General features: G+C 47.6%; 1 protein-coding gene across 14 annotated transcripts in view; it reads left to right on the forward strand.

The window, feature by feature from the left end:
• Positions 1-10,721: 10,721 nt before the first annotated feature.
• Positions 10,722-16,667, forward strand: part of CDC14B (cell division cycle 14B) — a 102,106-nt gene continuing 96,160 nt past the window's right edge. For 11 of the 14 annotated variants that reach the window (XM_056134861.1, XM_056134862.1, XM_056134865.1 and 8 more), the window contains exon 1: positions 10,722-11,049. In XM_056134861.1, the coding sequence (XP_055990836.1) occupies positions 10,890-11,049 (160 nt within the window). In that variant the 5' untranslated portion in view covers positions 10,722-10,889. The remainder of the gene's footprint in view (positions 11,050-16,667) is intronic. The other 3 variants (XM_056134873.1, XM_056134872.1, XM_056134875.1) reach the window with 3 other exon arrangements.

Genomic DNA, 16,667 nt, shown 5'->3' on the forward strand with positions numbered 1-16,667 from the left:
CCACAAGGTATGGCCCAAACCAAACCCAAACAAAACAGAGTTACCTAAAACTTTATAAATATGTCTGCGTGTATACAGATACTCTGGTGAGCACATGTTTGTATTTACACTTAGATATTTTTAAGTTTTAGGTAATCTTGAAATTAGGTGATTTAGGTAGTTCTAGGTAATTCTGTTTGTTGTTGTTGTTGTTGTTTGCTTTTTGGGTCACACCTGGCAATGCTCAGGGGTTACTTCTGACTCATGCACTCAGGAATTACCCCTGGTGGTGCTTGGGGGACCATTTGGGATGTTGGGAATTGAATCCGCATCAGCCACGTGCAAGGCAAATGCCCTACCCTCTGTGTTACTGCTCCAGCCCTGGTAATTCTGTTTTAAAATGGAAACAATGGACCAAACACAAGATATCCTACACGTATCTTATATAATCTTGCACTATAATTGATACATACAAAATAGAAAATATTATTTCCCAATATGAAAGCAACAATGAGTTGGGGAAACCAATGGATGGGAAGACTTCATCACAGAGTGCTTTAGGTCAGTCTCTTACAGCTGGGGGCCTGGCCCCATAGGTCCTCGGTCCTGTCTAAGAGGTCACAAGAAGAAAGCAAGTTGTAAGGAGGCCATAGTTAGAACAAGGCTGAGAAACACTGGTTCATACTCTGAGGTTTTTACCTATTAAATAAATTAATAATTATTATAAATAACAGCACTCCAAGTTGTCATTGACTATAACCTCTACACTATTTGACACTACTATTAAAGACTTCAACTAAGGTGCCAGAGAGATAGTACAGCGTGTAGGGTGCTTGCCCTGCATGCAGCCAACCTAGGTTCAATCCCCAATACCTATTTGGTCCCCAAGTCTCACCAGGAGTGATCCCTGAGCACAGAGCCAGGAATAAGCCCAAGCAGTGCTGAATGTCACCCAAAAGTTAAAAAAAAAATTTAATGGAAGCACTGTAGGATAACATTGGTTTGTTCTTTCTCCTTTGCCACAGGTAGTTTACGTTTATCGGTTTACTCCTATCACAGTGCTCCTGAGTCACTCCCATTCCTCTGTGTTTATCTGTAAACTCTTTTTTGTGCTCTCCTCCCCAACCAGTTAATCACCTTTTCCCTTAATCAGATTCATTTCAATTGTAAGGTCAGATCCTTCTAAGGACATTGAACTTGTATTGTAATTTACAACTATTTAAGTGGTATTATTAGCTGAGGAAAGAAGGAAGCAACACACCCTGAGTGGAATCCCACCCTTGAGTGGATCTCCTAGTAATCTGGAGTAATCTCCTTAGATGAAATTTTGTCCTTGAATTAATCTCCTGGAGGTTTTAGGTCTCTGTTGATTTGTTAATGTTCAACCCCACCTTTATATCCCCACCCTATTTCTATATAAACTTCTATATGATTTCTATATAAAGTAGGCTGTAAAAGTGGGTTGGGGAGAGGCTGGAAGGAGAATGAGGGGGAAGCAAGAAGGAGAATGAAGGGGGGAGAGAAAGAGAAAGAGAGAGAATGAGGGAGGGGGAGGAGGATAGGGAGGGGGAGAAGGGGAGGGAGAGAAGGAAGGCGGAGGGAGAGGGAGGGAGAGGGAGAGAGAGCGAGAGCGCGTGCGAGAGAGAGAGAGAGAGAGAGAGAGAGAGAGAGAGAGAGAGAGAGAGAGAGAGAGAGAGAGATCTTACAAAGACTAAGGCTTGATCTGTTTGCCTGCTGCCCAAGCTGGAGGACTGTAGCAAGGCAGCCAGGGTGAGGCACGGGGCTGGGGAGGCTGAATGTTGGGAGTTGGTACTGGTGGTCTAGGCTGCAAAGTTTCTGCACCAATAGAAGCTAGCCACAGATGCTCTGTGGGACTGATGGATGGCATCTCCCACTCTGCCTAAGCAGGCCTAACCTCACTCCACAGTGCACAGTGAGGCAGTAGACAAGGCCACCCAAAGCCATAAAAGAAGACAAAGACTGAAGGAGGTTGTTGAGCGCCTGGAACTCACTACTCTTTTTTTTTTTTTTTTGCTTTTTGGGTCACACCTGGCAATGCTCAGAGGTTACTCCTGGCTCTGCACCCAGGAATTACTCCTGGCAGTGCTCAGAGGACCATATGGGATGCTGGGAATCGAACCTGGGTTGGCCACATGCAAGGCAAACGCCCTACCCGCTGTGCTATAGCTCCAGCCCATGAAACTCACTACTCTTGATGGAGGTAGGCAGATAGACAGGGAAGGACCCAATGGCAATGAAATTCCTGAGAAGTAATGAAGACACTAGTTCTAAGGCTGTCCGGACCCACTATATGGATACAGAAAGCAATATCTGCTAAGACCTCCTCAAGCAGCTGACCCTGAGAAGACTGAACCCTTCCCTAAAGAAATGGCCTGAAGGAAAATCCTAAAGAACCTTCAATCCCTTTCTTTAATCTGATTAAACTCCCAGTTCAGCCCAAAGAAGACTCTAGGATTTCTGAACAACAGCAACTAGAGAAAATACTTTAAAAAAAAACAAACTGTCTAAAGCCAGTTCAAGGCTCTCTCTTTGAAGAAGCCTGCATTCTCTCTTGAGCATGTTACTCTCTCACTTTCTCTCACTCCTTCCCTTTCCTAAAACCTTCCAAATAAAACCTTTTTTCACTTCTCTGCTCATCTACTCCTGAAGTTCTTTTCTGTAAGGCAAGAGAAGAATCTGGTAACCCTGAATAAGACCTAGGACTGACTTTCCTTTCCTGCAAAGAGCAATTCCTCACTCCAACCTGATTCCATGGCTCCCGGAGAAATCGGGTGGTGGTGATGTAGGCAGGCAGATAGGGAAAGGCTCTCTGCAATGAAACAAAGTCTCATAGAAGAAGAATTCTAGGACTGACCCACCCTGTGGAGACAGAGAATAAAGACTTGATAAGACCATCCCCACACCCTGAAGATATGGGCCTCCTCCCCATGAAATTCCTCCTTTCCGAGAACCCGCTTTTAATCCGGTTGACTCCAGCGACCCAGCCCCAAGGAGATTCCAGAACATTCTGAGTCGGAAGGATCTATAAGAGCCAGCTCAAGAGCCCAGTTGGGGCTCTCTCCACCCTCGGAGAAGCCCTTGTTCCCTCTGGACGCGTTACTCTCTCTCTCTTACTCTCCATTCCCCCGCTTATCTGCTTATCCCTTTCTCTCCCTCTCCAAAAGCCTCCAAATAAAACCTGTTACTTCACTGCTCGTCTACTCCTGAAATTCTTTTCTGCGAGCGAGACAAGAACCCCAGAGACCTTGGGTACGGCTTGGGACTGGCCTCTCCTTTCCTGCGAAGAGCAAATTCTCGCCCCAACTTGAGTCCGTGGCTCCCCAAGCAATCGGGTGGCGGGGATTAACTCCCGGCTGAGAAGATCAAGCGGACGTCAGGTGTGGCTTGACGGCCACCTTGTGGGGCTGGCGGGGCTTAGGCCCGTGCCGAGCAGGTGCTCACTACAGACTTTACCAGTCCTAGCCCACCCAGGGTCCCGGGTGGCAGAGGCGGGTGGGGAGAAAGTGATTGTCTTTCTCCTCCCCACTTCACATAAGTCACCCGTGGGGTCCACCGACATCAGTGGGAACCAACATTCATGCTAATAAGACCAAGAGGACATCAGGTGTGGCTTGAAGGCCACTTTGTGGGACTGATGGGACTCGAGGTTTGTGCTATGTAGGGCTCATCTCAGACTCTATCAGCCCTAGCCTTCCCAGTACATCTCGAAGCAAAGGCCCATCAGGAGAAAGTAACTGTCTCTCCTCTTGGCCTTGCATAAGCACTGTGGAGACCCACTGGCTTCACTTTCTCACATGGTGACTTCGGCATGGCCATAGCGAGGATGTGCAGGGGACAGAGGAAAACAACAGCAGATGCCAGAAATGAGTAAAGAGAAAGGACGAGAGAGGGCGTGAGCAAGCTGCAGGCTGAAGTCACTGCAAGGCACTCCCTCCATAGGGCCGTGGAAGCCTCAACCTTAATTTGAATCTCCAGCACTCCATATGGTTCCCCAGCACACCAAAAGCCATTCCAGAGCAGAGCCAGGAATAACCTATGAGCACTGCCAAGTGTGGCCCCAAAACAAGAATTGGGAGAAGGAAGAAGCAAGAAGAAATAAGGTGAAGAAGAGGAGAATTGGTCCCCAGAGCCTGCCAGGAGTGGTTTCTGAGCACAGAGCTTTATCATAAGTATATGTTAGATCTTCTCGGACACATTCTCTGTGTCTATTGGACATGATCCTATAATTTTCATATTTTAATGTGGCATATCACATTAATTGATTTGTATATATTGAACTATCCTTGCACCCCTGGGCCAAATTCCACTTGATCGTGGTGTATGATCATTTTAATATATTGCTGAATACAGTTTGATATAGGCAAGTAGGCAGATAGGGAAGGCCCCCTCCTCAGGTGATGGCAGTAAATTTCCTCGTAAATAAATGCTCTGAAGTTGCAAAAGGCCAACCTTGCAAAAAACAGAAACTAAGGCCAGACAAGACCCTCACCTGGTGCCAGAAGCGGACCCTGAGGAGACTGGACCCCTCCCCATGAAGGAAATTCCTCAAATATCCTTGACCTCTCCCTTAATCCAATTAATTTTCCTGATTCAGCCCAGAGAAAGTCCAGCAGGATCAAAGGTCAAGAAAAGGAATTTCATAGGCTGCACCCAGTTTCACCTACTTAGCAATAGATTCTTTTTTTTTTTTTTTTGCCTTTTGGGTTACACCCAGGGATGCTCAGGGGTTACTCCTGGCTCTGTACTCAGGAATCACTCCTGGCAGTGCTCCGGAGGCCATATGGGATGCTGGGAATTGAACCCGGGACAGCTGCGTGCAAGGCAAATGCGCTGTGCTATCGCTCCAGCTCCAGCAATAGATTCTTATATAGGTAGAAGCCCCACGTGGGGGCACGTTTAAGAAACCTTATATAGGCCACCTTTTGTGTGTGTGTGTGTGTGTGTGTGTGTGTGTGTGTGTGTTTGGGGTTGCACCAGCGATGTACAGGGTTTATTGCTGGCTCTGCACTCAGGAATTATTCCTAGCAGTGCTCAGGGAACCATATGGGATGCTGGGAATTGAACCTGGGTCGGCCGCGTGCAAGGCAAATGCCCTACCCGCTGTGCTATCACTCCAGCCCCTCTAAAGGCCACCTTGAACAAGAAAGGGATGAGTGGAAGAAAATAAGGGGTGTGTGTGTGTGTGTGTGTGTGTGTGTGTGTGTGTAGAGGTATTAAAACTAACTACAAATTTTACCATTCTCTAACACAACTCTGTTTAATCTTTCTTATTGGAGAAGCATAGGTAACTGAAAAACATATATCAGAAATACTATTCTAAAAAATAAGTAGTGTTGAGACTGGAGAGAGAATACAATGGGTAGGGCTCTTGCCTGACACATGGCTGATCCAGGTTTGTTCCCTGACCCCACCAGGAGTAATTTCTTTTTTTTTTAATTTTTTTTTTAATTTTTATTAGTGAGACATCATGAGGTACAGTTGTAGACTTACAAATTTTTGTGCTTGGGTTTCAATTATACAGTGATCAAATACCCATCCCTCCACCAGTGCCCATTTCCCACCACCACGGATCCCAGTATCCCTCCCACCCCCCATTCCCCCCATCCCAGCCTCTGTGGCAGGGCATTCCCTTTTGTTCTCTCTCTCTTATTGGGTGTTGTGGTTTGCAAAAGAGGCAATGGGTGACGATCATGTTTGGTCTATAGTCTACTTTCAGCATGCTTCTCCCATCCTGGGAGGATCCTCCCAACACCCTTTATTTGGTGCTCCCTTCTCTATCTGAGCTCCCTGTTTCCCTCGCATGTGTGGTTGGCCTCCAAGCCATGGAGTAAAATTCCTGGTACTAATCTCAGCTATTCTTGGGTGTTAGTCTCCTATTTTGTTACTTTATGTTCCCCAGATGAATGCAATCTTTCTATGTCTATCCCTTTCTTTCTGAGTCATTTCGCTTAACATGATACTTTCCATGTAGTACCACTTGTGTGCAAATTTCATGACTTCGTCTTTTCTAACAGCTACATAGTCAGGAGTAATTTCTTAGTGCAGAGCCAGGAGTTATCCCTGAGCATAGTCATCTGTGTGATCCCAACCCCAAGGCAAATGTTTTATATATATATATATTTATATTTGGGGTATACATGAGTGAAACATGAGTTTTCAAACAAAACTCCAATCCAAAAGCCCTCCTTCAACCAGGCAACCAACCCTGTGGTCCCTCACTTAAACTTAAGAGAATGACAATGTCTCGTAGGAAGTCCTCATACTGCATCCAGAAAAGATAGCAGTGCAATAAATATTTCATTTTCTCCTTTTTTACAATTCTAAGAATTTTTCAGTCATAGTGTCAGAAACATGAAGTGAATTTCAGATAAATGTTGAATCACCAGACTATCCAAGGAACTAAAACCAGTTATGCTTAAATATGCCAGCGAAAATTCTGGGTTGTGTGTTTCCCAGTGATGTCGGTGGACAACACGGGTGGCTCACATGAGTTGGGAGGAGAAAGACAGGTCATTCTCTCCCGATCTGCCTCTGCCACCCGGGACCTAGGGTTACTGGGTTCTTGTCTCGCTCCCAGAAAAGATTTCAGGAGTAGACAAGCCGTGAAGTAAAACAGATTTTATTTGGAGGGTGTTTTGAAAGTGTGGAGGGAAGGGGGGGGGGGGGAGAGAAGGAGGAAGGAAGGGAGGGAGGGAGAGGGAGGGAGAGTAAAGCGCTCAAGAGAGAACGCAGGCTTCTCCAAGGGTGGAGAGAGATTCCTACACAGATCTCAGCATTAGATAGGAAAGCATGAAAGTACACATCTCAAGAGTGGGTAACACATGTGCTCAGGTACCACATGGGCTCGGGCACCATATGCGCACCCTTTCTTTGTTCAAGGTTGCTTTTACAGGCTCTTCTCAGGTTGTCTTGATCAGGAAGTTCTGGAGTCTTCTCTGGGCTGAATCACTGAAGTTAATTGGATTAAGGGAGAGGTCCCAGGATTTTTGAGGAGAAGACTTCATGGGGAGGGGTCCAATCTCCACAGGGTCGGCTGAAGGTCTTAATCAGGTCTTTGTTTTCCCGTATCCAAGAGTGGATCAGTCTTAAAATTTTCCTTCTCAGAAGTTTTGTTGACCTCAGTTTCATTGCCGAGGGCCTTTCCCTGTCTACCTGCCTACATCACCAGTGCCTGTCACTCTCTAGTTTCTATTTACATTTGACCTTAAAAATGATGACTAAGGGCTGGAGCAATAGCACAGCGGGTAGGGTGTTTGCCTTGCATGCAGCCAACCCAGGTTCTAGTTCCAACATCCCATATGGTCCCCTGAGCACCGCCAGGGGTGATTCCTGAGTGCAGAGACAGGAGTAAGCCTTGTGCATTGCTGGGTGTGACCCAAAAAGAAAAAAAATTATGACTAAAACTGAAATTTGTGGTGTCTCATATTTATATTAATGTTTCAACATTAATATCATGTATCTATTGACCAGCTTTCTATTAATTGTATTTATTTATTTTTGGTTTTAAACCACATCTGTGATGCTCAGGGTTTACTCTTGACTTTGCACTCAGGAATTAATCCTGGAGGTGCTGGAGGAACATAAGGTACGCTGGGGATTGAAGTCTGGTCATTCTTTTAGGAGGCAAACGTCATATTGCTATACTATGGTCCTGGCCCTCCATTAATTTTAGATGACGTTTTCATATTTTTGCTTGAGCGGGCCCAGTAACGTCTCCTTTGTGAGACTTGTTGTTACTGTGTTTGGCATATCGAATACTTCACGGGGAGCTTGCCAGGTTCTCTAGGGCGTTCGCCTTACAAGCGACCAACATGGCCGACCCGAGTTCGATTCCTCCGCTACCGAGAGTATTCGATATGCCAAACACAGTAACAACAAAGTCTCCAATGGAGACGTTACTGGGCCCGCTCGAGCAAATCGACGATCAACGGGAGGGCCTTTACCTTTCATATTTTTAGGTATAGGACCTATTTGAAATATACACAAAAAAACATTTTTCCATAAGCATCTCTCATGGTAAATTTACCCAGGAAAGAAATCACTTATAGGAGCATTGCAAGCTTTTTTCCGATTGCAGTTCGCTTCTGACCTCACTTCCTTGTGATTCATTCCCGCTCCCCCCCCACCAACCCCCACCCAATCCTACTTGTTGGGCCTCTAGCCTCTAGTCGTAGCCTCCTCATAATCCCTCCCCCGTTTACAAGATTTTCATCCTTGGAACATCCTGGTGGGGGGCTGAGACCCCAGTTGAGAGGACTCTTTTCCTTCATTTCTTTCTATTTGGGGACTTCACCTGGCAGTGCTTGGGGATAAGTCCTGGCTCTATGCTCAGGGATCACTCTTGATGGGTTTTGGGAAGTATATAGGATACCAAGTGTTGCAAGATGACTTGGTAAAGTGGGGAGCAAGGGAGGTTTCCTTGAAGAAACTGTTTCCACCTTCCCAGCCGGTCCTGAGATGGCAGATTGGGAGAAAGTGACCATTTTTCTCCTCTCCATCTCACATAAGTCGGTGGGGGTCCCCCCAACTTCAACATGAGCTTCTCCAAAGTGGAAAAGCAGAGAACTACTTTTGGAAGGTCACATACAATTCCTGAAAATTGTCTTGGTCAGGAATTCTCAGGAATTCTTTATATAAAAGTTAACCTGAGTGTAGTCCCAGGGAAGGCCTGGGCATCTAGATGGTCCTTTTCTGTTCTTATCTTGGCCTTTAGATGCTTCTGTGCTAGGGGGGCACCCTTCTCTGAGTTTTGCCTCTGTTTTTCCCTCTCAGAAGAGCTCAGGATTTGCATCTTAATAGGGTGTGTTCCTCATGTCTTTGGACTGTCAGGTCAGGGTTGGGCAATTTCTTTATAAATTTTATTATTTCCCAAAAGTTCATTACCAGGGCCCTCTTATCTATTTGCCAGCAACACCGGGATCGAACCACAGGCTGGTGTACAGTGGGTACGCATCTGACTCTGAGCATTGCTAGGAGCAATTCCTGACTGCAGAGCCAGAAGCTCTGAGCACTGGGTGTAGTCCCCAAACCCAACCTAAACCAAAACAAACAAAACAGCTGTTTCTGAGCTTCCACGAGGAAACCAAGAACATTCGATCAGTAAGTTCCTGCAAACTAAGACTCATTTGCAGGGCACTTTACCCCCCCCCCCCCCCAAGTCACTTGTTTCTCTGCTCTTTCTACAGACAAAACTTAGACCACTTTAAATTTATCAATTTTTTTAAAAAAGAAATCTTAGTAGAAAGTGAATGCGATTCCAAAATTTCTGACAAAATTGGCAGTTTTTTTTATTTTTTAAGCTCCAGACTGTTAAAACCTTTCTTCTTTATTATGCTGGGCTAAAGGTTAAAAAAATGGTCTCTAACTATGGAAATTAAATAGTTCCTACTGGAAGTACTGTGAAAATGTGCATTTCTAACAGGCCTCCTCATGGATAAGTCAGGTTGTTTTCTCTGAACAGATTGATCGTAATTGAGGAATTACAGGAGAAACTTGAAAATAATGAATGATGAAATTAGAAATAGTGAAAATTGGAAACAGTTTGCTTGAAGTTGTGAAATTTGGGGTCATGAGATCTAAAGACTGTCTTTCATTCAATTTTCAAACCCTCGCGGTGCTATCACCAGAATTTTTTTTTTTTTTTGCTTTGCTTTTTGGGTCAGACCCAGCGGTGCACAGGGGTTACTCCTGGCTCTGCACTCAGGAATTACTCCTGGCAGTGCTCAGGGGACCATATGGGATGCTGGGAATCGAACTGGGTCTGCCTCGTGCTAGGCAAACACCCTACCCGCTGTGCTATCGCTCCAGCCCCCAGAATTTGTTTAAATGTCCTCCAAACGGGGAGTTTTGCTTATGTTCCAGAAAGATTGGTATACTTTAATCTAGTAGAAAAAAGGGGTCTGGTTACAGTTTTCAAATACAGTGCAAGGACTAAATTTGCCACATGTTTTAGTAGTTCAGAGGACCTGTGACGACACCATAGCTAAGGAAAATACAGCAGCTGCTGTGTAAAATGAGCTAATTGAAGGTACAGGATTCCGAGAGGAGAAACTGAGGCACAAGCCATTACTTTATATCATATTTCCAGCAATTTTACCGACTCCTGAATTCAGGAGCTCTGGGTTGATTTCTTTGAAGGCTGGGCAACGATTGGTAACTAGAACGTGGCCGATTTACACTGTAGCTCTCCAGTTCTGAGACCAAGTCTTCCTTGTCTGCAGGGCGGCGGGCACTCTGTCCACACCACCCCAAACCATGCCCCTTACAAGGACAACCGAGAAATACTCCCTAGAGCCCACATGCCCAGGAACGCAGTCAGGCAACTGGTGGGGGCGGGGCGGGGGCGCTGGCGGCAAGTCTCAGTAGCCCCCTAAAGGAAACCGGGCAGGGGTCCTGCCCCGGGCCGCGGGGAGGGGCGGGGGGCACAGAAAGTTCCACGGGCAGGCGGCCAGAGACACCCGCTCGCGACTGGCCGGGGCGCAGACTTTCTTTATGGCGTCACCGAGTACCTGCCTGTAGCGACGCGCCGTCCGCGTGACGTCACGCGGGCCCGGCCAATGGCAGACCCGGGATCGCGGCCCCGAGGAGGGTTGTGGGCCTTTTTTTGTGAATGAAGCTCTTCGGAACAGCCCTCCTGGGGGTCCCGGTGGGCGCGCGCGCTTCTCCCGGGCAGCGTGGGCCGCGCGGGCGGGCTGCGGGCCCTGGGGGCGGGCTGGGGGCGCCCGAGCCGGGCTGTGGGGCCCGACCCGCGGCGGCCGGGGCCAGCGGGCCGGGCGCGTCCTGCGGCTCCTGCGCGGCCGCCTCCGGCGGGGCTCGACCGCTCCGTGCCCGGCGGGGGGCCAGCGCTCGGGGCCATGGTCGTGGACCCCTGACGGGCCGCGACCGCCCCCATGAAGCGGAAGAAAGAGCGGCGGCAGACCTGGGCCGCCGCGCCCCCCTCCGCGCGGCGCTGCTCGTCCACCTCGCCCACGGCGAAGAAGAGCCGCAGCTCCACGTCGCAGGACCTGGACGATCCGGATGAGCGGGACGACCTGTACCTGGACATCACCGGTGAGCCAGCCGCGAGCGAGCGCGTGGCCCCGCGGCCGCCCCCGGGGCACGTTCCCCCGCACTCGGCCCCCGGCCGGCCCCGCGGGACCTGACCGCCCCCAACCCCCACTTCGCACCCCCTGGGCTGCAGCCGGCTCCGCCCCGCCCCCAGAACCTGCAGCCTTGGCCCCCACCTAGCCCCCCGGACCTGCAGTCGGCCCCGCCTCCCGGAGCTGCGTCGGCCACGCCCCCACGGGCCGGGCGGGGCAGTTGGCCACGCCCGCGCCCCGCCCCCGGAGCTGCGGTTGGCCACGCCCCCGGAGAGTGGCAGCCGGCCACGCCCCCTCGGGACACCCGCGCCCCCGCGCGCCGGGGACCGCTGTTTGTGCCGCAGCGCGCTAGTCCGAGCTGTGACTATCCCTTTGCAACCCCTCCGCGCCAGCTCGCCGGCCGAGGTCACCATGCTAGGCTGCAGGCGTCAGCAGGGCGCCGCACAGCTCCTCCAAGTTCGCGAGTTCGGGTCCATAGCGCCTGCGGGGCGTGCGGGCTTCGTGGCCCCAGAGGGAGCATCGAGCGGCCAGTGGGGGCTGGCCAGACCGAGCCTTGAGCGGCCCCCGAGGGAGCACGCTCGCTCCCAGTGGGGGCTCCATGGGCTTCGCGCCCGTCTCCTCTCGGCCGCTTCAAAGGAGGTGGGGCCGTGCCCAGTGGCCCAGCCGGCACCCAGAGCCACGCCCCGGCCTTTGGTGCGCTCTGTCCTCTCTTCCTCTCCCCGCGCTCGTTGGGGACCACCCTCCACCTCCTAAGGAATGACCTCCTCCAGCTCCTCGGTGTCTACAGGGGCGGCGTGGGTGGCGTTTGTGAGCGCGGCGGCGCAGAATTCAGAGAAGTGACTTTGGTCTCGTTGCAGGCCAGCAGAGGAGGTAGCAGGGCGGTCCTGGGGAAGCTGTTTCTTAGAATCTCCAGTGCTCGAGGCAAATGGATTCGCCCTGACTGCTGTTGCATTTGCCATAGGTGTCCCCTAAGTACCTTTAGGCTTTGGATGTGGTGACAGATATGGAGACTAGGAGCACCTGGCATGTAAACAGTGTTTAGGGAACGTGCAGCTCTCTCCCAGGGTGCGAATGTGAGCCCTAGGCTTGTAGGGGGGTTGGTTATACATGTGAATATGAGCCACTTGAATGCGAATAGTCAGAATCTCAGTTCAGAAAGTGTGCAGACAAATTTAGATGAAATTCTTTCCTCCGTTGATGAGTAGGCTGGAGGTTAAAGTCTTCATTTTGCACAATGTAAAATGTAAAAAGTAGAAACTTCGGCTCTACCCTCAGCATATGTCTCCATTTTGCACAATGCTGAGGGTAGATCCAAAGTTTCCTCTGTTACATGGATGGAGGAAGACGCCGGACAGGAGCTGTCCCCGGGCTGTGCCCACATATACCCGGACCCCTCTATCCGATAGAGCTGTCGTGAGTGAAGCCAGCTCCACTGAGCTGAGCATCCCCATGGCGTGTACATCTGGGAGAGGCAGAACCCATAGAGACTTGTACTTCTTTGAAAAAAATCTAAGAGTGTTTTATTTCACTGCAAGGTATTGCACTTAAGGGGTAGAGTGTTCATTCTTCATGTACACAGGAGTATGTAGTGGGAACTTTTAGTCTCAATCAATTTCCCTAGAGGCAACTTATTTTCCTACTTTTTGGAAAAATGTTCTCAGAAACAGGCTCTGTTTCTCCTGCCTATCTCAAGCACGGCAGCACAGATTTCATGCACAGAACACAGTTTTGCATGTTTTTTTTTCTTACTGGTAACACAGTGCTCTTGTGAGTAGATGCAGAACTTCCTCATTCTCTTTTAGTCACTGCTTAGATTTCAGTAGGGACCATTTGGAAGTAGAAAAACAGAGTAGAGTTTATGTGGCTTGAAATGTGAGCCGTATATTTAATAATATATTTAGAGGACGGGGCTGGAGAGATAGCACAGCGGGTAGAGCGTTTGCCTTGCACGCGTCCAACCCGGGTTCGATTCCCACCATCCCATATGGTCCCCTGAGCACCGTCAGGAGTAACTCCTGAGTTCAGAGCCAGGAGTAACCCCTGTGCATTGCCAGGTGTGACCCAAAAAGCAAAAAAGAAAAAAATATATATATATATTTAGAGGACCTCTTTTTTTTTTTAAATCCCCACTACGTTTGTGATCATTTATTTATTTTTGCTTTTTGGGTCACACCCGGCGATGCACAGGGGTTATTCCTGCCTCTGCACTCAGGAATCACCCCTGGCGGTACTCAGGGGACCACATGGGATGCTGGGAATCGAACAGGGGTTGGCCGCATGCAAGGCAAACGCATGCACAGCAGATAGCTGTGCTATTGCTCCAGCCCCATAGAGGACCTCTTTTTGATGAAAATTTAGGTTGCTCTCATCACAAATGAGGGTTTTTTTTGACCTACTGCTTACTTCCTGAAGTAGAAAGGTAGAATGACTAGCTTTGCTGAGGCCAGTGAATCTATGTTAGAGCAGAATATTGAGGAAAGTGCTGGCAAATCATAAAAAATAAACTGCTATTCTTTTTATCAGGGTTCCAGGTTCAAATAGTGGCTCCCTGGAGTAAGGAAGCCAGCCTTCCCAGGTGTTTCTCCAGCTGTCTCTCAGTGGCAGCTTTCAATTTCTGGAAAAATGATACTAAATTAGTTTGTCTCAATTTGAGGTATTGGTATTGCACAAGCCAAATTAAGGTGACTTTGGATGTAAGAGGCAGATTTCTTTTCACTGGGCTCACTGGGAAGGCTCAGAGGCCTTGTCAGAAAGCAACTTCCTTTATAGTTGTCTTTTTCACTTAAAAAGTAGTGCATGTATGTTTTAAGTGTCCCAGCCACTTGGGTTCTGCACTAAGGAATCACTCCTGGTGGGCTTGGGGACCGTAGGGGGTGCTTGAGATCAAATCCAGGTTGGTCACATGCAAGGCAAATTTCCTTGCATGAACCTTATCAAGGGAGATAAAGTTAGTCTCTCTCCCATAGTTTTCTATGCAGATTTAAAGTTTTTAGGAATACCAGCAAAAAAATGATCTCTCTCTCTCTGGTTTTTGGGCCACACCCACTGTGCTCAGGGCTTACTCTTGGGGTCTGCACTCAGAGATCAATCCTTGTAGTACTCAGGGCACCCTTTGTAGTACAAAGGATCAAATCCCTGTTGACTGTACAAGGTGACCACATTAGCCTCTCTCTACTCTGACCATGTTCTCTCTAATGGCTGCATGGTATTACATTGTATACTTGAATTGTGTTTTATTTAATGGTAATAAATGGTTACTTGAGGGTTTCCAGTTTTATCTTCAAATGACTACAGTAGCCTACATGCCTATTTACATATTTAACTATCACAGAGCAAACTGAAAGTGGAAAGGTCCTAGTATATGGGCTTATGCAGGCATATGAGGAATTTTAGATGATTATGAGTAATGTTGCTCTGGATATGCATGTTCAAGTGTCTGTATGGACATCCATTCTAGTTCCTTTGAGTAAAGACCTAGGGGTAGAATTGCTGAGTCCCAGGGTGACACTTCAAGGTTTTGAGCATCTGCCAGACTTTCCCAAGACGACTCCACCCCCAGGATTGTCCCCAGAAGTTCCCCTGTCATTTTAATAGTGGTTACTAGATGATGAAGATTCTTCTGCTATAAGATTGGTAAAAAGTTAATGTATTCTTTTTGTTTTGCTTTTTGGGTCACACTCTGCACTCAGGAATTATTCCTGTTGATAATGGTGCTCAGCAAAAGCTAATAGGAACATCCCAGCTTTTGGATGGGGTGAAGTAGGAGCTCTGTATGTATACTACTATTCAGTAATGAATAATACAAGAATGAACTGTCACCAATCAAGCTGGAAGAGGAAGGGAGCTGATGAAGTTTTTTATTTGAATTTGGTACCCAATAGTTCATGGTAGAGAAATATCCAAAGTCAGATTTGAGATTTTATATGGACAGTCAGATTTTTATTTTTCTTAAGCCTTCTTGAGACTGGATTGTTTTTATTTCTATATTCCTGTCTCTTATCTAGAATTCTCATAAAATGACAGTGCACACTTTCCCTGTTTTCTGTTAAAATAAAAAAAAAACTCAATGTTTATTTTCATTTTGGGCCACACCCAGCTGTGCTCAGGACCTCTGGTTCTGTGCTCAGGGATCACTTCTAGCCCTCGGGACAGTAGTGCCAGGTATTGAACTGGCTTTGGTAACATGCAAGACCTTAACCCCTGTACTATCTTTTGGGCCTCAGCAAAATAGTATTAAATATTATTGCATAATATGTTAAATAAGCTATAGGCTGTAATTGTTGGTACAGAACTTCAATTTATTTTACTTTCATATTTTTTAAATTTTCTGATTGTTAAAGAAAATTGGTAATAACTACTGGAAAAAAAGGACTCCTGCTTGTCTTAAATTTTTATGATAATTGAATGATTATTGTATAAAATGCATATATATATGTACATATATCTTTTATAGGGCGTCTTTGTGCCACACTTGGCAGTGCTCAGGGCTTACTCTGGTTCTGCTCTAAGGGACCAATCCAGTTGGAATTAGGGTACTATGTGGAATCAAACTCAAGTTGGCCACATGCAAGGCAAATGTCTTCCCCATTATAGTATTCCTCCGAACCCATATTTATTATAACTTGAACACTTGATCACTTGACATCCGGTTATTCATCGATTTGCTCAAGCGGATGCCAATAACATCTCCGTTCATCCCTGTCACATGCTAGTGTAGCCCAATGGCATCTGCTCGCTCCAGGAACACGAAGAGCCTCAAACTGATCATTCAGGGTCTTGACGAAGAAGTCTGATCATCTCGTAGGTGGGCGGCCACACGATCTTTTGATGTCCCGTGGAATCCAGTTGATAATGGCTCTAGTCCAGTAGTCCTCTCCAAATCGCATTACGTGTCCAGCCAATCTGATTTTTGACAGCTTGGCAAACGAGACAGTGTCCCTGATTCTTGATCGTTGACAGAGGTCAGAACTCCGGATTCTTTCTCTGACTTGAGTGAAGTGTGATACTCCAAGCATAGCTCTTTTGATTCCTTTTTGGGAGACCCAAATAGCGTTCTCATCCAGTTTTCATGGGGCCCAGGTCTCTGAGGCATATGTTAATGCAGGAAGAACAGTGGAGTTGAAGAGATGTGCCTAGAGCCGGAGGTTATTCATCCTCTTAGCTATTTCTTCGAGGCTCTTGAAGGCGTTCCAAGCTGCTCTCTTCCTCCTGTGCAACTCAGGAGGAGTTGAGTTTTTGACCTAGGTACACATAACTACTGCATTCGGAGATGTTCGTTCTGTTGAGAGTGAATGGAACGTCAGGAACGAGTCCGTTTCTCATAAACATTGTCTTCGTGAGATTCAGCTGCAGTCCGACCTTTCCACACTGAGGTTGAAGTTGGCCAGCATTTGTGCTGCTTGGCTAATGTTTGGTGTTATTAGACCGATGTCATCAGTGAAGCGGTGGTAGTATAGTTGCCGACCATCTATCTTCACTCCCATTCCTTCCCATTTCAGTCGTCGCATGATGTTCTCGAGGGTGGCAATGATGAGTTTTGGCGAAATGGTATCATCCTGCTGAACCCTTCTCTAGACATTGATGATCACT

The sequence above is a fragment of the Sorex fumeus genome, unplaced genomic scaffold, assembly GCF_029834395.1.
Source record: "Sorex fumeus unplaced genomic scaffold, SorFum_2.1 ptg000109l, whole genome shotgun sequence".
Taxonomy (NCBI): domain Eukaryota; kingdom Metazoa; phylum Chordata; class Mammalia; order Eulipotyphla; family Soricidae; genus Sorex; species Sorex fumeus.